Source organism: Argiope bruennichi, chromosome 6 (genome assembly GCF_947563725.1).
Source record: "Argiope bruennichi chromosome 6, qqArgBrue1.1, whole genome shotgun sequence".
NCBI lineage: Eukaryota > Metazoa > Arthropoda > Arachnida > Araneae > Araneidae > Argiope > Argiope bruennichi.
In genome coordinates, this window is record NC_079156.1 from 66,688,091 (window position 1) to 66,712,248 (window position 24,158).

At 30.2% G+C, this 24,158-nt stretch overlaps 1 protein-coding gene across 2 annotated transcripts in view; it reads right to left on the reverse strand.

Moving 5' to 3' along the window:
- LOC129972386 (potassium channel subfamily T member 1-like) overlaps positions 1-24,158 on the reverse strand; it is a 452,573-nt gene that overhangs the window by 102,852 nt on the left and 325,563 nt on the right. For both annotated transcript variants that reach the window (XM_056086510.1, XM_056086511.1), the window contains exon 8: positions 11,054-11,137. In XM_056086510.1, the coding sequence (XP_055942485.1) occupies positions 11,054-11,137 (84 nt within the window). The remainder of the gene's footprint in view (positions 1-11,053; positions 11,138-24,158) is intronic.

Sequence of the window (24,158 nt, forward strand, 5' to 3'; positions counted from 1 at the left end):
AAATATTACTTGTGGGCTACTGTGTGTTGTAATGTGCCGCTGTTTGTTGCTTGTGCTTGTCTCGCCTATGTACATTTGTCGTCTCTTTGTTGTCCTTGTCTTCGTGTTAAATAAACGTCGTCGTCGCTTGTTATTGTGGTCTGCTGATTATTTTCACAACATACATCCACTACAAGCAAACCCGGTGAATTTACGGACTTAGTAGTGGAATTGAAGTATCCGTAACAATATAGGTTTAAGAAACTGTGATTTACAACTGTCTCTTGATTATTAAAAATAGCCTCGTTTTATATCACGTAATTCTTACGGCACACCTGCCATCTCATATCAGCCAAATTTTGTCAAATTTAGATCCATACATATGCTGATCATTATAAAAGTTTCAATACTTTCATTAGGTATTTTTCCCTCCAGTTGCAGACTGAATTAATCTGCATTTCCTTCTAGCGCGCGCGCACACACACACACACACACACACAAAATACTTGAGGTAATTAACTTCAAATTAAACGACGAAACTTTGGAGCATACCAGTATGTTACAATACAATCAGATACCATATCATTCCCTATACTATTAGGAAGAAAGATATGTAATAATTATATTTAATTCTGAAATTTTGAGGTGCAAACAAACAATCCAACCACAAATCTGTCGGTGGAGTTTGGCAGTTTGAGTTGCAATAAGAGGTATTCTCAGACATTTATGACAGCTTTCAAACTTAACAGAAACAGATGGTGGCTACCCTTATAATTTGACATTTATTGTAGATGACTGTTTAATGTTAAATTCAATTCTTGAAAATTTTCAGCCTTTGATACTTTGATCGCCAATGAAAGTAATATTTATTTATATATATATAGTTTATCTGATTTTTGAATGTATTGCTTATTTCTAATTTGACTACATTTTGATTCTTATACAATAAACATGGTAAGCAAGAAAGTTGTGACTAAGTTCATAGAATGTGATTCAATAATTTCGGTCTCTTGGCATATCTATACTTATAATAAAGTTCAATGTGTGTGTGTATGTGTATTGGCGCTCTACAGCCCGCACGGTTCGACATACAGCTACCAAATTTGGTACGAGTATACCTTGATGATAAAAATGTGCCCCTCGGAATTATTTTTTTTGAATTTTGAAATTTTAGCGTTTTTCCGCCATAATTGCCGAAAATATTACAGCACAAAATTTATTTTTACATCATTTGAAGTTCAAAAAATAATCTTTTCAATGGGGCCAATGTTTTAACGAACAAATTAGATTCCTATCTTTAGTGATTTTTTAAAAAAATAATTTAATCATATTTTTCAACAATTTCTTTCTCGCAAAATAAAATTAAACTTTAAGCTACACGAGCGCGTTGCACGTTAATGGGGGGAAAATAAACTTTTATCAACGCGTTGCACTTTAATCAGGCTCCCGTCAGCTAATTTGGGGTGCACATCTGCCAATAAAATGGTCTAACTGAACTAAATAATTATATTTAGTTCCGATGAATTACGAATATTAAATTTTGACATAGGTCTCCTGCCCTTTGAATCATATTTAACAAAATATTCTTGAGACACCAATATTTTAAGTAAAAATTGTTGAACTCCAATCAACTAAATCAATCATTAAAACCGATTAGTTTATGAAATTTGAATACCACTCTTCTATAAAAACTGGTGATTTTTAGACCACTTCATCGACCATCTCAAAGAAGATAAGCCAAACTTCTGCCAAGGTTTCTCGGCAGTGATTGGCTTATGATTACGAAAATGTTGATTGTTCTAAAATCGATATATAAAAACTTTATAAAAAGTTCAGATTTGATCAAAAAAGATAGAAACTATTTATTTATTTAAAAGGTGAAGTGCCAAAAGTATTTCGCAGAATATGATTCCTTAGGACAAAAGGACTGTGTAAAATTTAAAACTTCATAATTTTTTCAAAATTACATTTATTGACTGAAATAAAATAAAATATTTTTGCTTACATCATTTAAATATTTTGAAAGTAAAACCAAAATTTGAATTTTACGATGAATCAAAGAAATTTTTGTTGAATAATTCTTTAGGATATTATATAAATTACGAAATTTATTCTGCAGTGCACATACAACTTCATTGCCGAACGACTCCGCTAACAATTTTCATATTTAAAAAAAGACATGCTTGGTTCACTAAAAAATGTTTTTATATTTATTGCAGTTTCACATTTTCACTCTAATTTAAGGTTGAATTTTTATGGGCGCTGACGAAAAATTAAAGACAGATACGTAGTACAATGAACAGAACTGTTTAAGGTTTTCATAATAGTATGACTGAATTATATAACTATCAAAATTTGAATCTTAAAAAATTTTGCAGAAAAATCCATTAAGAGACCAAGTTACATAAAATATTTAATTGAAAGTTTTAGAGATCATTAACACTGGCGAACCGGCTAATCGCTAAAGGCGGCTAGTATATAATAAGGTTGGCTTATTTTGATTATTAAATTGTAAAAATAAACAAAGAAATTCACAAATTTTGTGGTAATTACTACAATGGCATAAATAATGAAATATTCCAATTAAGTAATTGCAATAAGTGAATATAAAAAGCAAAGTAACTCAAATGTTTGTATTGGTACTTTTGAATTTTCATGGTACTTTGTTAAATGGTCTTGAGATGTCACGGTGTTTACTCTTTGTAAGATTATAAACTTAAATAAAAACTCTTTACGAAATTTAGTTAAAAAATTTAATCATGAAATTTTTCAGTTGAGAAAATTGAGATAGTATAGCACGGCTCTAATCAGTTGGCGGCCTATCTTCTACCTCAAACAGACAAATTCAGTTGTTCCAAGGGAGAAAAATATGAAACGGAGAATCAATTAAGAAAAATTAATAGGGTTGTTATAAATAATTGAGATTATGTTGAACTCGATGCATTTTTCTCTACTTCTTTACGAAGAGTTGTTGGCAAATTCAGTATCATGAAGGAGCGAAACTGGTAAATTTTGATTCACTTCTGGTAAGTTGTGATTCACGTCTGTCTCCTAAATGATCAAAATATACTCGCATGATAACCAGTGATTGTTAAAATACATCCGACAACTCATCGGAGTCAAGCTATACTGTAAAATAAGATCAAGCAAATAAGGGCAGGGGAAGGATAAAAGTTAAGGAGTTCATTATGCTTTTTAGTATTAACATAGAAAACTCCTTATAAATGCAGTTTTAAAAGCGCAACTGTAAAATTATAGAATTCTTGACACAATACTCTGTTGCAAAATTCAAACAACTCTCTTAATGTCGAAATAATTATTAAAATATCTGTTCATTTGATCATGAAAACCTTACCCTCAAGCGTGAGAAAATTTCCAAAAATTAAATTCAAGCTTATAAATTTCTAAATTTACAATCGTATTTTCATCATAAAAGCAAATTTTAATATATATTGTTACGAAATTTCCGGGGTTCGTTTGGATAGTGGGGGTTATATGGTGTGAAGAACGCTCAATCACCAGGCGGCAGTAGAAAATAAAACAACGACGTTTATTTACACGAAGACACTCAGGACAGCACAAAGACGACAACTATATATAGCACAGAAGACGATTATCTTCAGCCGAGACGTGCAGCATATAAAACTCTACTACAGACAGTAGCACACAGCTTAGTTCAGCACTAGCTTCACTCCGTCGCTGCTCCGCTTATCTCTGGAAGGTCGGTTCCGACTACTCTTCGACTTCACTGGTCCACAACTCAATTCACCGTCGACTCACCGGCAGCTGCAGCTCCTTTTATAGGTCTCAGGAGGGGGGGGGGCTAGAAGCCTCTCAACCAATCAAGAACGTTCGAGGCTTATCTCCGTTCCTACTGGACGGATCGGTAAAATTCTCGATGTTTCGGGTATAATCTATTTTGGCGCCAAAATCGCCAAATGATCGCCAAGTTTGTCGCCAAGCTCTGGGACCTCCTATGGAACCAGCTATGCTCGGAAGCCGCATCACCGGTTCGTAACAATATGTTGAAATCAATCGAAAACATCAACCCCCCAACATATATTTAATGTTGGGAGGAATAAAGCATTACAATTCTGGCATATATAATGCAATAATTGTAACCATGCCTTAAATAAAAATGCCAAAATGGCATATATAAAGCCTCGATGAAGCATTTTATTTTTCAGTATCTCAATTGTCATCTTCAATCCTCCCAACTATCTCAGTGTACAAAAAAAGTTTTGTTAATAATGCTAAAGCTTAGGTTACAGTTTAAAAGTGAAAAAATAATATTTATTTAATAATATTTGTAAGATTTATTTATGGCTGTTTATTATATTCCATTTTTTACAATCTGGAATTAAAAAACATTGTAATTGGTACGAATTTACCATAAGTTTAAGCTGGTTCATTTCAATTTTTTTTTAATAAGTGGACTGTAATCTTATCTTAAATCAACGACAATTCGAAAGCCAACTTTTTATTTCATCGAGGTTTACCGACGCCGCAACCATTCAGTACGAAACTTTTTTGAAAGTTGATCCCATGTCAGCAGGGTAACAATAAATTTTATCGCTGAAGCCAAGTCATCGCATGGTTGCAACATTCTTTAACAAAAAGCGTCAACGAAGCGGTAACCGTAATCATCAAAAAATTCGAACAAGATTTTGATGAATTTTCACTAATAGGCACTCATGTGCGTTAAGCACATTTTTGGAATTATGTATGTTGGTCTATAAAATGCAAAATCGTAACAGTGGCTGGCTGAAGGGAGGGGGAAGGGATTGGTACTTTGATTTGACCAATTATTTTAAATATATTGATTTTCCCACCATTACCAACCACAGAAGCAAAAATTCCGTTAATTAAAAACTTCTGAACTAAAATATTGAAATGACTATTGACAGAATAGCTACTGAATTTTCATTCAACACATTTATTTGTATTATCTGTGCTACTTTATTCCAGGTAATAATTTTTGAGACGAAGTCAAACAAGGCACTGTAAATACGAACAAGTCTGCAAATTAATTTATTACCTCCAACACAGCATTTTTATTTCAAACTCGGAAACATAAACAAAACATGAAGATACTTCTGAGTATAAGAAAATGTAGATCTCACGCTAATGCAATTTTTACGATTTTTCCACAGATCGTATTTCTAAAAGCAAAGCAATAAACGTTCCAAGTGGGAAACAGAAAATCCTTTATCATATTGAACAGTTCATGGTAAAAGTCAGTAACAACCAAACCAAGATAAATACTGTGTTGTCTGGTCAAGATAAAAGTTCTGTTGGGAAGTAAAAAAGAAAAAGAATTTATACCAGACTTTTAAACAAAAACCTGAAAGGAAGAAAATGCAGTACTGGAAGTGCTTACTGCGTAAATAACGGGCATTCATACAGCGAAATAGCAAATGGTATGGCTATATTTTCACTTTCTGAAAACATTTTATTTCGGGATATACCTTTCTTTCGAACTGACTGAATTGTCAATAAATGATATTATTCAGTAGAAATGTGGGTGTTTCTTCAATATTTCGAATCGTGGCCTCTTACTAAAAAATGGGAAAAAAAGAAATCCAGAAATTGTTGTTGAGCTCAAGTATTTTGTTGCCAGAGCGTCAATTTTTGCGGGATGACAAATTAAGTTTACTAGCCGCCTTTCACGACCAGCTGGTTCGCTAGTATTAATGATCGCTAAAATTTTCAATTAAATATTTTATGTAACTTGGTCTTTTAATAGTTTTTTTTTGCAAAAATATTTGTAAGCTTCAAATTTTGATAGTTACATAATTCACTCATACCATTATGTTGGTTTAAACAGTTCTGTTCATTGTTCTACTTATCTCTCTTTAATTTTCTGCCAGCGACCATAAAATGTCAACTTTAAATTAGAGTGAAAATGTTAAACTGCAATTAATATAAAAACATTTTTTGCTGAAACCAGCCATGTCTTTTTTTTAAATATGAAAATCGTAAGGAGAGTCGTTTGGCATTGAAGTTGTTTAGTGATCTGCAGAATAATTTTCATAATCTGTATAATATCTCACAGAATTATTCAACAAAAATGTCTCCGATTCATCTCAAAATTCTGTTTTCAGTTTTACTTTCAAAACATTTAAAAGTTAGTAATAAAAATATTGTTTTATTTCAATCAATAAATGCACTTATAAAAAAAATATGAAATTTAAATTTTACACAGTCCTTTGGTCCTAAGGAATCATATTCTGCGAAATATTCTTGACACTTCAACTTTTAAATAAAGAAACTATTCTATCTTCTGCGATCAAATCTGACAGATTTATGAAGTTTTTATATATCCTTTTTAGAATCATCATAAAAATATTTATAAAACTGAACTTCTGTTTGAATGATAATTTGTACAAGTGCATATATCGAGCAGTTCTGTGTCACAACGCATAAGAAGAAATCTATTTTCACAAATTTAATGAAATAAACAAAATTAACCTTACATAATCACTAACATATTCAGTTTAAAATATATTGAAATGTAGAGCTAAATTAACTAGTTTATTGAAAGAAGGAAGTGTGCTGTGCCTAGGACCACATAATGCCAAAATCCGCCTATGTTTGTGACCTTTTTGGGTCAAAATTAAAATTCCTCCATTAGACCGCCAGCCACATTAATAAATGAATAAATTTTGATTTATATTATCGGTTTTTATGATGGCAAATTCTTTATACTCGATATGCCTCCTATTGCCTTATAATTCTACTTTAATGATTATCTAAATAATTGTAATCAGCAAATTAATTTAAGTTAATTAGATTAATGCTCATTTATAGATTATATGAAAACTATTTTGTGACTAATTTCTTAAATTTGAACCTCAAAAAGATAAAGCAGATGTCGTGTAGAAATTTGAAACACTTCAAAATTCTACACGACAATAATGGGAAAAAGCCTGCATACGATCACAAATATAAGAAACACATAAATGGAGAACATATGGTCGATTTTCGAATCAGATTGCCAACATCTACTTAAAATTTGGTAGTTCTATTTTAGAAATAACCCGAGGTCTATTTGTGGACGAACTTTTCAAAATTGAACCTTGATCAGATGAAGAAGACGACATATGGACAGTCACTCTCCTCCAAATTTTTAAGAAGTTTTAGCGGGAAACATTTGGCCTTCGTCGTTAAATAAAAAGTGAGCCAATTCTGCATACAAATAGTGTTTTTGAAACTGGAATCTTCCAATTCGAAGCCAAAACCTTTGAACCAAGCCATTGAAATCCAATTTCAAATTTTAGTTGCCATCAATTTAACCACTGTTCAAATTAACTGTTTCGACTTCTTCGGAAAGAGTGTATTCGCCAAACACAGAGTATGTGTAAAATGAAATTATGCTGTAATGAATTTTATTTTTTTATTTTAATAACCACATTTATTTATTTACTTGAACTAACATGCATTTTTTGCCTATAAACGAAAAGAAACATAAGAAAGTTAATTTATTATTTTATTGAGACAAGTATGCTACAACGCAATGGTATTGATCAAATCATGTTACAACGCATAATCTTTTATTTGTTCCTTTGATTTCGACTTGACCTCAAAATATCTTAAACATCTTGAAATTTACGAATATGTTTGAATTTTTACAAAAATTGTAATTCAAACTGCAAATTGTCATTACTTATTAAAATATTACTGACGAATAAACTCGTCAATACCAAAATGTGTTATTTTTTCCATGACGAGTACACTCGTTAAAAACAGGTAACTGGTTAAACTATATAAAAGTTTTTACGATTCTTCCACAGCTTTAGATGTTTGCCCTGGCCATCCTGCATCAGTTGATGTATATACATGATTTAAAAGAAATTTGTCCGAGACATAAGCGAAAGGTCACAAAAAAGGAGGAAAAATCAGTTATCAAAAGAACCGTTCTGCGTCAATAATATATATACTGATATTTACACAGTTTTCTGAGAAAATGTTATGGCATATTTTCTCTTCTTGAATATGTTATCGCGATTCCGCCTGTCTGAGGCTCTTCTTGTGGGCTATGCGTTTCATATGTACATAAATAATGTTTTCCGCGGAGGTTATTTCTTGAACAACAGAGAACAGAATGTCTATGTAACGATAGTCTCAAATTCTAAGGTATTTGCAACTAAGTATAGAATAATAAATGTATACAAAAAGTTGGGAATTTTATGTTTCTCATATGTTAGCATAGAAAATATTTTTATTCAGTTATTATACCCGAAAACATATACGTGTAAATATACAAACAATCAAACTGTCAACTGTTGTAGGATTTCCGCTGCTGTATATACATATATAGTACGGACGAAGTATGCACTGTTATACAAATCTTCCCTTTGGTGATAAAATCATACATCAAACTTCAACTATATAGCTAACGTTCATTTCAGATATAATGTTTATATGACGGCAGACTTTAAATATCATGTTACAGGCAGATTTCTTGCTGACAAAGACCGTCTAATATTTGATATACATCTCCAATTTTGATGTAATGATTACATACAAAATTTTTTTCATCTTGCTGACTTCATATTTGAGTTAAGAGACAGAGAAACAGTGAAGCTTTATTTTTAATATTAACCCTTTAAAGGGCCATTTTTTCTAGTCATATTATGTTAAAATATTTTTAGACTTGAAATTAGAATAAGAAAAGGGATTCATTTAGCTTATTAGATAAATTTAATTTGATTAATTAATTATTTTGGTTAATTTATAATTAAGTAACAAATCAAGACACATTATTTTGTGTGAAATAAAGAACTAAAGCATCTAATTTTCTGTTTTCCTAAAAAAATTTATCAGAACTTATGCCAACCTACATAATTTCATACAAAGATTGATAAATTTGGTGGGAAGCATACTTCCCACGGCCCTAGAAAGAGTTAAAGAAGGTTTTAATCGTGGAGAGATATTAAAATCTCGAGATCGACTATCTTAACGATCAGTACTTTACTTTATCGTATATGAAGTACAGGATGTTTCAAAAGTCCTTCATCATTTGAAAATTCATTAATGTACGGAATAATGTAGGTAGGGAGGTAAAAACTGACATACAAGCTTGAAATGACATGGGGTTTTCTTGAAACAAAAGTGCAAAAAACAGCCATATGATAACAAATGCAATTGTGGTGAATTGCATATAAGCCAGTAACAACGCTTCTACCCGAACAGCTGTTTTGGCAAAATCGGTTAGTTACTGGACTGCTAACCAAAAGGTCCCAGGTTCTATCCTAACGCGTCCCTCACCTCTTCACAATGATTAGTATAAAAATAGAGTTTTAGCAAAAACTATGTTCTTATAATGCTCAGCATATTGATCGCCATTTGCCAACAATAACTATAAACGAGGAGCCATGTAGTGAACAGCATTGTACAGCATATCTGTAGGTATGGTGCGAAATTGTCATTGGATGTTGTCCTTTAACATCCCTAATGAGGTCCGACGATCGCGGCAGGCTTGCGACTTCAGGTAACCTCACAACCAACCTCATGCAATGGTGTTTCTACGACAGTTATGATTTTCGTTACCTTAAATTTTACAGTTGTGGGAGTTAACAGACCCTCTGAGTGAGAAATGGACTTCTTCGGTACATAACACGTTAATCAAATAATCGTCATCTTCTAACACTTTTTGCATTCTTTTGGTTTCAATAAAACCCATGCCATTTCAAGCACGTGTGTCAATTTTTACCTCCCTACCAACATTATTCGGTGAATTATTGAATTTTCAAATGTTAACGGTCTTTTGAATCACCCAGTATATAAAGACATGCGCTTTTTTGACCTTTTACTCTTTAAAGATTCAAGCAATTTGATCAAGCAAACATGATCAAGTAAATCAAAAGGTTTTTAACATAATCAGTTAAAATTTCTTGTTATTTTTCTTATTATTAAGTTATTAAAATTTGATATTAGCAAAGCTAAAATATTCAATTAGCGACTCAAAAGAAAATTTTTCTCATACAAGTACAGTTTTCCCGTGCAATAACCATAGCTGCTGAATTTTCTAGTTCCAGTTTTAAATAATAAAATTTCTGACCACAGCTAAAGCAGTAGTTAAATTAGTATTAATTTAATAGCTGTATTTCGATGGACATTCGAAACCATATTAGAGAGTCTTTGAAGAGTATCTCTTTCAGGTGAAAATTAATTAGAAAAGTTGGAACGTATAATTACTGGCGAAAATATTGATACAAATCATTTTAGGGTCCTTAGATTTACTTTAATTGGAATAAAAATATTATTTTATGTTACTATCTAACACATGTCTAAGCTATGAAGGTTTTTCCCAATTAAAAGTAATAGATGTAACATTTAAATAAATTCACAGATTCAATGAAACGTTACTAAATTTATTTTGTTCATCTTATACAAAAGTTTATATACATAAAATTTATAAAATGCAAATAAAATTCAATATATATATGCATATAAATAAAGGCACATCAATTCTAAAAAAATCCCTCATTATTTCTGATAAAATTTTTTTTATTTAAAATACCATTTTAATATCTATTTCTAAAAATTTTTTATAAGCAAGTTAGTTGTTGCAAATAAATGCAAATGAATTATTAAACCGCATTATGTTAGGAGGAATTCTAAAAATCTTTAGGATATTAAATATAATAGCAAAAAAAATTGTGTTATTATTAACATCAAATTTAGTCTAAAAATTAAAAATTGAAAAAAAAAAATATCGAAAAATTTCTAGTAAGTGTCTAAACAAAAGGGAGGGAACCAAGAGTAAGTGGCTGAGAATCATCTCAACTCAATACGACGGTTCTCGCTTCCACTTAGGGGTACAACAAAAATAGTAAATTCATTGTCTCTGCCATGGGCCGAGGATGTGATCACTTTGTAACTGACCACAGTATCCGTGATATTATTCCTTCAAATACAAAGAATGGGTTACGTTAGGAAGTGATGATCACTTATTGCATTACACTTTCATTAACAATAATCCTTTTTTAAACAGACAGTTTCACCGGCTTTTATTATTAAACACACAGTATCAGAAAAAAAAATCATAAAAATAAATAAATATACTTACAAACATGTGTTCTAGAGCGAATTTGGCTAACCAACAGTTTAGGAAGCTCGGAATAAAAAGATTCCGCAGCGGTGACCAAAAAATCTAAACGAAAAGAGAAAATAAAACATTATTTGGATTAAAATCATCACATGGATAATGAACACTAATCTAGAAAATCTAAGCAACGCAATCAAGAAATGTAATGGCTTATTTTTAATTAATATGTCGACTGAAGAATGTGAAGAATTGTTTTAAATACATTTGTTTGCTTTTTTTGACTACTTTATTTAATTTGTGTCTTGAAATTTAAATCAAAGCAAGTTAATTAGGATGAAAATTTGGATAAATCTTTTACTCATTTCCAAGAATGTTCTTAATCGAAAATTTTGTGAAACTCAGTAATGCTCCATATTTTGATAATTATAGAATTATGAGTTAATCGAAAAATATCTGCATTCAATTTTGATTCCATTTGAGTTATGCCATTAGACAGCGATTTTTATAAGAAAATGATTACAAAATTTCTTAATAGTATGCATGAAATTATTATGGTAATGATATATAAAATACAGAGAATAAAAAAAAATAGTTTTTAAGCGTGCTTTTATAAATTTCTCTAAAATTAGAAAATCATATTTATTCCATAAAAATATGAATATTAAGTCAAAAACGTGAGGAGATGAAAACAATTCTATAAGAAAATTAACCGTCAATGAATATAAAAAAAAACCAAATAGTCATTAAAAATCAAAAATATAGTTAACATTCTAAAATATGCATAGTAAATGGTATTTTAATTTGTTTGAAAATAGTTGTTCCAACGACTCCTACGTTTTCAATTTTTAACATCATATTTTTGATAAAATTGTGTCAACTTATTAGTACAATAAAAGTGCTTAAAATTTTTTTTTATGAATTTCATAGGAATAAAGGTTAATGAATTTATGCATGAAACTAATTCTTCAAACTAATGCTAATTAATACTTCTAACTAATAAAACTAATTAAGTTAACCTTGTTTTGAAGAAAGATTGTTTGAACTGCTGTTTAACTCCCCTCAATCTCGTTCAGTTCTTTTGAGGAAAAACCATTTCATTTTGCATCCATAAATTAATTACAGTTTATTGGGTCTTTCTATTAAATATTACCCTTTAGTAAAGTATTTAAGCGTGACAGTCTTCCAGTTTACAGTAATGTTTCATAAGTATTAATGTTATTAATATTTTTTCGTACTGAAATAAAACGAACCTGAGTGCTAACTTTTTCGTTTTTTTTCCAACGAAGAATTTCCAGAGGCGTATTATGTAATCGCATGTCCAAACATGTTTGCTCCTTTTTATAAATTATTAGATTCATTACTATTAATCACCAAAAATTCATTATTAGATTCGTTACTAATAATCAATCACCATAAATTCACTATTAGATTCATTTCTATTAATCGCTAAAAAAGATGTATTGCGTAATCGCAAACCCAAAATTGTTTGCTGTCTTTTATAAATTATTAGATTCATTACTATGAATCACCAAAAATTCACTATTAGATTCATTAATAATATTTACAAAAAATACGTATTACGTAATCGCAAACCCAAAAATGTTTGCTCTCTATTTTATAAATTATTAGATTCATTACCATGAATCACCAAGAATTCTCTATTAGATTCATTACTATTTATCACAAAAATTACGTAATCCAAATCCAAAAATATTTGCTCCCTTTTATAAATTATTAGATTCATTACCATTAATCATAAAAGGCATATTACGTAATTGCAAACCTAAAAATAATTGTTCTCTTTTATAAATTATCAAATTCATTATCACTAATCACCAAAAATTCACATGGTATCAATGATCAAATTTAACGAACAAAACAAACATAAAATAAAACATCGTAATATAGAGTCAAACTAGCATAATGCAACTGACGTGAAAATGAATCCTAGTCCAAGAACCACCACATATTTGCATTTGACAAAAATAATTTTGTTGAAAATTGTCTTTCCTTCTGTTACAAGGGCAGACACTTGCGATTCGTTTTTGGATCGAAGTTGGAAATCGGAGTTTCGATTTTCTTGTAAAGTGATCGATGACGACGGATGGTATTTCGGTAAATATCAGTCAAATGCATCCGGTATCAGTCGCGTCCAACCAATCTTTCTTGGCACTTGCTGGCGAATATGGCCATGGCACACTCGAAGATAAAAGATATATATGTATTTCTTTTTGAAGCAATGTGAAGCAATCGATTGAAAAAACTTTCAACGTTAGAATCATTCACCAAAAAGTAAAATAAAATAAAAAAATAAAGACTGAAAACGAATCCTTGGAAATTCGAATTCATCTTCTGAATTTCATAGTTGACATAATACGATTGCTAAAAGAAATTCGGCATTTGGCTTTGTAAATTTGACATATTGATACAAAAAAAACACCTCTCAATCATTCAGAATAAAAGGGAAAAAAGAAACTCCGGTTAAACTGTTATATATGTTACTGACAATATATGCAAATCTGTGAAATAAGTAGACATTTTATAGAATGCCGGGCGTTTTTAGGTAAAGTATGACATATGAGAAATATTATTTTTCCTTGGCTTAATATATTACCTTTAGAATAGCAAATAATATTAAACAAAGTATGAAAGAAAGATAATGCTTAGGCTATTATTTCAAAGACATGCATTCCTCATAAATGCAAATATTTTGAAACAAAATAATGAAACATAGCCATTAAAAACATTTATTCAAACTACATAAGGAGAATTAAAGTTGTTCAAAACAAAATATGTCTTTCTTATTGAAGAGAACAAATTTTCATATAGAAAAATAAATTAAAATTAACCTACTTGTTTCAACTTGATAGCTTGAATGACAATTTAGGTTACACTTCATTACTTTTTCACGCAAAAACATTTCATATTTTGGCATTTTGTTTGGCACATCTTGATAAATCCTTGGCTACTTCCATTTGATTGTGAAAGCGCGACTGAGCAGAGAGGAATTTTGAAGTCATTTTGAAATCTCAGCAACTTCTTAGAGCATACAGTGAACCGAGATCTCACATCAAGTTGTTTTAAAATTCTTTCAGAAGTTCCAAATCGATAGAAACTGCCCTCTGGCAAATCTGGAATTGAAACTCTCACTGCAGTTTCCAAAGAAACAGGAGTTTTAAAAATTTCTTCTTCATTTGGACATTCGGAATAAATTAGATGCATTTTGTACTTTGCTGGCTTGTAATTTGGATTCTACACAGAATGCCTAATAAATATATTAAATGTTAATCGTTTCATACATTGCCACCCAATTTTTGGTATTCTTTTAAATGTCTCGATATTCTAGGAAATGCTGCACTTTATGCATTGGTGATATCATATACAATGATTTGAAAAAGTGCATCAACTAAAAGAAAAAGCCCTTAATTTATTATTAAGTCAAATACGACAAACCCATCTGTTTTGTTTGATGCCCTGCTTTCATGAGTCGTTCACCATTTCCGTATTGGTAAGTTAAGCTGGCGAGGGTTAAATAAATAAACATGGTCACATGATACTTGCATAGATTTCTAAAGGTGGGTTCACACGAGGCCAACTATTGCGCGCAATAGAAGGCCACGCCTACTTCAAGAAAATCACGTGACTGCAACGGGAAAATGGCAAATAGTTGTCCCGTCGGGACAACCATTTGCCATTGTCCCATTGACGTTGTCTCAACTGTTCACACGCTGACAGCTGAGAGACAACAATTGCGCGCAACTGTGAACCTCGTGTGAACCCACCTTAAAAGTGGGTTTACACTCAGCCAGCTGCAAACCATCCAGCAAGACTATGCATGCGCAGGTACTATACAATGGTATGTACTCATCTGGGGCCTCCGGGAACGAAGATAGCAATAAAAGTTTAGAAGAGAAAGCACTCTTCTCGGAGGTCCCTACTTGTTCCCGTCGAGACAAGAACTTGCTTTTGTCTGTTCTCTCAGCGCATGCGCGATATTCCTTCTGCCCATGCTTGACTTTCTGGAATCTTATAACTAGCTGAGTTTAAACCCATCTTTAGGATTCATTTTTTCCACATGGGAAATGCAATTTTAGTATTCAATGTAAGTTAGAACTTTCATATGTGTCCATTTAGAATTATGATTCACACTCCGGTATGAGATAATATTCTACTACTGTGGGAGTTGATGCATTTAGCACAATTTCGGGAAATGATTGTAGGATTTCGCTGTTGTTCATTATTTCATTGTCAGCTAAATTATTGTCTTCATTTAAACATTCATGCTCTGATTCCTCGTTCACATTTTCACATGAATCTATCTGTTTCAAAGTATTCAAGACTGTATACATCGATCTCCAAGCACTGTCATTCAAATCAAGAAATTCTGCATCACTTTTTAATCCACGATGGTATTATGGTAAATATACTTCGGGATAAGGAAATGCCAGGTCGAAACCGGATTCCACCAAATGTCCACTGTACCACTGATACCACTTGAAATACGCTAAATCTTAACGTTATGGGTCAAGGGACCTCGTATTGGTGCGAAAATTTAGTAGGATGTAGGATTTAATAGTAGACATAGCTGGGAGTTTGAGAGAAAATGCCAACGCTCGTGTCATCATCTGACGGTGATTTGAGCCGCTCAGAAGCCAATGCGGTTAAGTCCATTTTTTGATATTTTCTGATTTTTGGAAATTTTGATGAAATAAATAATAATCTTCTTAGTTATTAAAGGATTTACTCGTTGGTTACTTTTTTCTAGGTTAGACAGTCCTTTTTTTAATAGCTTCTGAATATATTGTATAATAATTTCAGAAGCCACTGTGAATAAGTCCACCTTTTACCAATATTTTTTTTACATAAACTTTGAAATAAAAATTAAATTCTTCTTCTTCTTTCGATATTTGTTGGTAACGCTGAAAAACAAGAAATTCATAGTAACTGTAACCATTACTTCTAATTAGAATTGTTTGAGTTTTATGCACTGGCGTCAAAACACAAAAATATTACGTTGAAGTGTTAGCGAAAATTAATTAAACACGACTTTTACAGGACATTAAGGACAACACGTGGAGATCAAGATTTACATTTAAATAACTCAGAAGATGATGATGTTTGTTATGATGAATAAACATAAAACTTATGACAATAAATGTTATTTTATTATTTTTACATAAATTTCTTATCTTTTTCAGCTGCCAAAAGGTATAAGTCTTAAAATTTTTAAGATGCTGTCATTATTTCAATAAATACTTACGTTTTTATTTACACATCCTGTACATATCTTGTTTTTTTGCAGAGTTTACACCTCGAAAAAAGACTTTATACACTTTTCTAATTAAATTAATGAACCAAGAATTTTAAAAACTAATGTATCAAAAAACATTAATTTTCTCAATTTCTGTGTTTTGGACTTAACCGCATTGGCTTCTGAGCGGCTCATTTAAAAAAAATAGATTCTTTAAAACTCTACTATCTTATTGATTTTCTGGGAGAAGTTATTCCCTAAATAGCATCCAATAACCAGAATGTTTCCAAAATGCAAACGCCGTCATAAACTCATATTTTTCAGTCAAAACGATATTTTTATTTACCTTATCTATAGTGACTGGTCTTCACAATTTTGTGGAGAACCTAGTCATTGAAATTCGAATTTATGGGAAACCCTTCAAATATACGTACGTAGTCAAATTAAATCCTTCATAAGATTTAGGATGCAATGGTTTGAAGAGGATGATGTCGGATCAATCATTGACAAGTTGAAGCTTAACATTAGCTTTTATATTATTTCAAAAAGAACTGTTAGTCGAGCTGAAATACACTAATGTCAACTTTGGAGGATTTTTACTTACTTTGCAACAATTCAAGACCTATTTTTAAACACCCTTCTTAGTGCATCAATACAAACACATTTATGATGAAATTGCTGCATATAAGCAAAGTTATAACAGCTTTAATTATAGCATTTCGATGGAAAATTGAGTAGCAATTATTTCTACGCTGTTGTAACAAGATAATTAAGATTCTTGTACACAATGATTTCTCTGACCAGTGCGCCGGATTGCAGAATTTTTGATATTTAACTTTTTGTACTCGTAAGCCGAGTCTGAGTCTCTATTTAGATGATACATTGTTTTCACATTCCTTATAGATAAAGATTAATATGAAAACCAACAATAGCAAAATATTCCGAATTAATATCTAGGAACTAAAAAAAAAAAAAAAAAGAAGAAGATAGTTATAATATTTTTCCTGCGCACTAAAATGTATTATACTCTCAAGTATTTAATTATGTATTTTATGTCTTACTCGAATACAAATAGTAGCAATAAATTTAAAAAATAAAAATCCCTTGAAGGCCTTCTAGACCTCGGGTGACATTAACTTCTTTATAATGATTGAAATATCAATACATTTTCCAAATAGGATACCTAATTAGTAGAATAAATAAATTTTATATATTTATTATTCTTTATTTACTTTCTGGTAAATATTCTCTTCACTCACCGTTAGTTTCAATATCTAACAGATAGAATTAAGCTACAATCATCAAAATATAATTTTTTGATTCCAAAAAGTTCCAGTTGTAATCCTCTAAAAGTGAAAATTGAATGCGGCTCGAGCAAAGATTCATCCAAGGGGAATATGCGTTTTGCCGCTATCCAAGACTGGGACATTTTGGTGAGCATAATGGTTGGCGAGCGTTTCGTGAATTTGGCGACGAAAATGTACCTTCATTATAAGGTGCGTGGAAGAATTTTTTGAAAAACGATCGAAAATAGTTATAGGTTTGAATATTTGCATAAAAAATGATTGGATAAACGTCTATGAAACCAAAATGTAGTAGCTAAGTGACAATTATTTTTAATTTGAACAAAAAAAAAGATTTATTTTTGTCTAGAAAAAGATATAAAAGTAAAAGTATTTTAGTTTAGAGTTTTATTAAATGATTCGCTTAAATGTTTGCAGATAGCTTAGGAAATATATTATCTATTTTCAGAACTAAAAACTAAGTTGTATTTCTGTCCATTATTTAAATATTGAGGTCAATCGATAAATAACAAGAAATATTTTTTTAAACACACACACACACACAAATCACATTTTTAAAAAAATAAAAAACCGACTTTTTTATGTAGTCACCTATCTTAAGTCTAACCAATGACTGCTGCAAAAGAACGGTATATTTTGGTGCATTTATTTTTTATTTAAATTGCCTAGGTACTTTAGGATGCGGAGAAATTTTCAGCATTTTTACTTAATTAAAAATTTTAAATTTCAAATATTTTATAATTCTATTTTTTTTATCAACGTATTAATAGAAATGAAATTAATTCTAAGTTTCAAAACAATCAACAATAAAATTTAATTAATTCTAAGTTTCAAAACAATTTACAATGTAATTTAATTAATTGTAAGTTTCAAAAAGGTCGACAATGCCATTTAATTAATTCTAAGTTTCAAAACAGTCAACAATGTGATTTAATTAATTATAAATTTCAAAACAATTAACAATGTGATTTAATTAATTCTAAGTTTCAAAACAGCCGACAATGAAATTTAATTAATTCTAAGTTTTTAAACAGTCAACAATGTGATTTAATTAATTATAAGTTTCAAAACAGTTGACAATGTAATTTAATTAATTCTAAGTTTCAAAGCAGTCTACAATGCAATTTAGAGCTCATATTATCTATAAAAGATTACGCTGCATCCATTAATTATTAAAATTTGGGTTAGCAATTTGAAATAATGTAAATTCTAAGCCAGAATTGAATGAGAATAAGCTTCAATAAATTTAAATATCATCTAAAAAGAAAATATTGAAGAGAAAAACTCGTCCACTTCTTTGAAATTTCATTTGTCAGTCATAATCAAATTTTCTAGACACTGTCCTCCTCCTCACATACATCACTGCACTAAAATACTTGATGTAACAAAAATCTTGGGATAGATTCCAACTCTAAAGTTTTGGATCCGAGCCAACTTTCCAAAAAAAATGGCAAACAGAAAGAAAGGAAATCAGACTGTGGAAAGGTTAAATTGTTTTGACGTTATTTATCATTGAGAACTGTTGCCATAAACTTCTATCTGAAATGTAAAATTATTTTTTGTTAAACTTAATTCAAAATAATTGACTATTAATCATTAGAATATTACACAAATACTTTTATGTATAATCTTTTATCTAACTTGTTTCGTTTCACGATGGAAATTTTGTCTGTCTCAAAACTTGTGGACTCACACTATTTGTGGAAACTCAACACGAATTTAACAGAAACTAAAATCAGCAAGGATATCAGAACACATACACCTATGAATTCATTCCTCTGAAAATCTATTTTATACAGATTCTTGATCCCTTGTATTCTCCTGTGACATTATGCAAACCATATTAGTCTAACTTAATTTTCTACAGTAAATGCAGCAATTTTACAGCAAATGCACATACAATCTTATATTATTTTAGTGCGTTCCACTGGGAAAGGTACCTCAGATGTAATAATGAGAAGCTTCCGGTATGGTAGTGGATTCTCGCCGCTGAGGTGGGTATAGAAATGGTGTTGGGTCAGCTACCCTATGATGACGGGACGTTCCGCCAACGGCAGAGGTTGTACCGTGGCCGGGGATGTGCTTTAGGACTCAACCTCAGCTCCCGCCAATATTGTGGAGCTGATTTTTCTCAAAGAATCAATACAAAATAAGATAATATGCTCCATTAAAAATATTTTAGGTCCATTTATTTAAGGTCCATTTTACATCACTAAGAGCGAATTTCTTCGAAGATAGGTGGGCGCTACCATTAATCACTGATATGACAAATGTCTGAATCTTCATAGTAATTACGTCGAAAACGGCATGAAGATTAAGGCATCGATTATGTCGAAAAGGCCATGAAGATTAAGGCATCGATTATGTTGAAATCGCCATGAAGATTAAGGCATCGATTATGTCGAAGTCATCATGAATATAATGGCGATTATGGTTGTTGTTTATGACAATAAATAGCAATTATCTTTGGTGATAACTGTTGGAAATAATTTTTTTTTTCCTCTATTCTTGACTTCTATTGAGCTTAACCGCAGTTTAAAAAAAAAGGATGGTTGTGGTATTTTGTTTACAGCAAAATTTGTTTCCAAATCATATAGTGAATTTTTTTTTCTAAAGTTCTTAGAAATAAAAAGTACAAGTATTGTAAAATATTTCTAAATATTATCGAAAGGAAATTATTAATCATCTCTATCAATATATATATATATATATAAGCATTATTTTATGTGAAGCAGAATGCAGTTTGAAGACAGTGAAGAGACTTTTAATTTCGTGACCTCGTTTTATTTCATTTTGAAGAAGCAGGCATTTGTACAAGCGATGAACACACAGAACGACACAGAAAAAGAATGAGGAAAAAAGCTCTTGAACATTTTATCCCTGGTCTTATATAACCTGAGATTTTGATAGGGAAAACATTTCTTCATAGTGCTAATATATACGAGATTTCGATAGGGATTTTCGTTACACGCGCGGAGAAGGCAGAGGAAACACAGGGAGATTTAAAAAAAAAAAGAATTTGCTTCCTCAGCGGTATTTTGCCTCTTCACGCGCAGTGTGCGAAAGTTAGTTTTAGCTGATTCAGCAGTTTAATAAAGCTTCACTTGAATTAATTAAGTAGAGACAGTGGAATTGGATCACGAAATAAGAGAATATTTTAAAATAAAGTTATTATGGGCTAAATTAAGATCAAATCTTGAAAATTAATTAAATTGAAATTAGAGTTTTTATACATATATATATATATATATATATATATATATATATATATATATATATATATATATATATATATATATATATATATATATATATATATATATATTGTGTATCTTGGATGGAAACGGATCTAACGATTTGGATAAAATTTTATATTTAAATAACGCTTTGCTTTTTAAGTTTGTTCGTATATGTGCCTTTTCTAAAATAACGCAATTTTACAGAAAAAAAGGCTTTTTTTTTAATAAATAATGAATAGAATAAGTATATTCAACTTGCGCTTCGAAGCGTGTGCAGTGCTGTATGGTGTTTAGAACAACATGAAGGACGCGTGTGTTGCGGGTCTTGGGTTCGACTTCCACCTTTTGCTTTATTTATTTTTTTACTTATATATTTATATTTAATATTTTTGCTTTTTAAGTTTATCTACATAGGTGTCTTTCAACTTTCCGGGAAAAAACGCGATTTTACTCACAAAAATTTTTTTTTTGTAACTAACTATTAGAGCTTTTTTTCTATCTGCTCTCATACTGACCATGTCATATAGCGCCATCTAGGGCCCGATTTCTCCATGGCAAAACTGAGTGTAATTTCAAGAATGTAAGTAATGATAGGTAAACTGTAAAATGAATATTGTAATATAGCAGATTTTTTTGAATAGCATGTTAATAATGAGTGCATTCATCAATTTTTTTTTATTCAAAAGACCAGTTCATATGTAGGAGAGATTGAAAAATATTCATATGTAAACAGTATGTGATTCGTATCTAAATATTTTCTCCGATAAAAGTCGATTTTGCAGTAAAAAAATAAAAATAAAGATAGCTGAGTGAAGCTTGGTCTTTCAGATCAATAGAAATTTAAGTGTAAATTAATAATGCAGTTTTCGGTTTAATCTAATATAAAATTCTACAGAGGAAATTAATTTTTTTCATCAAACTTATCTAAAATATGGAAAAGTTATATACATAAAAAAATCAGTCATGGGTTTTTGTAAGTATTAAGCATAATATTTTGATAAGTTAATTATCTTTATGAGAAAACGTTAAATGAACGATTGATGAAATATTCCTCTCAAAAACTAAAGCATTAGTTCAATATTTTGTACGTGCAATTTGCGAAGTCCCCCCCCCCAAAAAAAAATCTTTTAAACTCTTAAAATGAGCAAATTTGTTTATAGACGAAAACGCGAGAACAATCTATGTTTATAGCGTGCATGCTAATGATTTGAAGCACATTATTTATTTTCAACAAAAAATAAATACATTAAAAAAAAGATAGAAAATTTATTCATCGAAATAGTTTACCAAACGGGTAAAGAATAAATAAAATACAATCGATTTTCCGTGCGTTTCATCTGAGAAACGATAATATTATGCAAAGATCAACATGTTTTCCTTTTAATTTATTTGTTAGTCAATTACGCAATATAGACTTTAGAAATAACAATAAAAAAATGCCATAAAATGTGCTGTAAGGGGAATACAAAAATATTGCTTTTTTTCCCCAAAAGAGTTTGAAAATGATGCTTTAAATAATCAATTGCGATTAAGTGTCCAAAGTTTTCATTGCTGTTCAACGAGAATATATCGAGCATATTTGGTATATCTTTACATATAATCCTGTAGGGGTATGATGGTTGATTCTCTTATCCCTGATTGGTATAATAAAAATAAAGGGCTTATTACCCCCAATCCGATAATGCACCGTATAATATTTGAGGGAAAAGCGCATGAGCCATGGTATAATGAGAGTTATGATAAATTCAATACAATGACTATTTTAATCTTCATAGTGACTTGGCCATTCAGATTACTCCGAATACTAAAGAAAGGCGAGGATAACTTTTTATGGTTATGGTTGCAGTTAGATATACTATAATTCAATAAAGGTTTGTAAAATTTGTTCCGTGATTTTTAGATTTATCTTGCACTTTTCGTGTCAAAAACAACGTACCAAACTTCAGTCATCTAGTTTCTTGTATTCTTGGCTTGTCATATTCGTGTACACAATACACGCAGATTGAAGACCAATCTATCATTTGACTGATTTAGTTGAAAATTCTTATAGATCTACATTCCATCAATCATCATGCAGACATTCAATCATTTAAGTACTTTCTTCGGTCTCAACATATTTATTAATTTTTTTATTATAATATTTTTTCTTATAATTTTAATATAAATAGGCAATAAAGATTTATTCTGATAAATACAAGATGGAGAGCAATTTTTACAGAGTGATTTTGGAATGAAATTTATGATTTATCTCACCATTCTCCTGGAAAGTGCCGTGCGTTATTTTTAAGACATCTTTGGATACAGATTTTGACAAGTAATTACTATACTTGCAATAATTCAAAACATATTTTAAATTTCATTAATTTGACAACTCATAAATATCCTTTTAACAACTTCCAATATTGATATAGGCTTATTAAACACCCGAAATTTTATATTTCAATGTTATATTCAAACAGAAGTGCATTTCCAAGATTTATATTTAATACCAGTCACCTTTGGCGACCAGTTGTTTCGCAAGTATCAATGGTTACTAAAATTTTCAATTAAATATTTTATGTAACCTGGTTTTATTGGGGAAAAAACAAAAAATGAAACGAAATATTTTTAAGCTTCAAATTTTATTTTTCGTGTAACTCATACTATTTTATCTTTGGATAGATTTATTAAATCATCTTTGGATACAGATTTTGAAAATTAATTACTATACTTTCAATAATTCAAAACATATTTAATATTTATAAATCTTTAGTCATACTATTTTAGAAGCCTCATACAATTATGTTTATTTTACTATACTTTGTCCTAATTTCCTGTGATCTTCCCCAAACTTTGAATTTTAATTTGGAAGAGATTAAAATCCAATTAATACAAAAAACATTTTATTAAAATCAAAAATGTTTTTTAGAAAATTGAGTGCATAAATCATAATACTTAAGCACTGAAGCCTTATAGCACTACAAAATAATTTTTTTGTAATTTATGAAATGCCTCAAAAGATTATTTAATAAAAATTTCTGATTCATCATAAATTTAGCTTTTAATTTTACTTCTAAAAGGGCATATGTGATGTAAATAATAATAATTTGTTTTTTTTTTTCGCCCAATAAATGTACTGACAAAATTATGACGTCAAAAATCTAATAATCTTTTGGTTCTAAGAAATCATATGCAGTAAAATATTTTTGACGCTGCAACTTTTAAATCAAAAAGCTCTTTAATCTTCTGTTACAAAATCTGACAATAAAGAGGCTTTCAATATCTCTATTTTAAAATAATCAACGGTTACACTATTTCCGGCTTAACTGCTTTGGGAAACTCTAGATTCTATT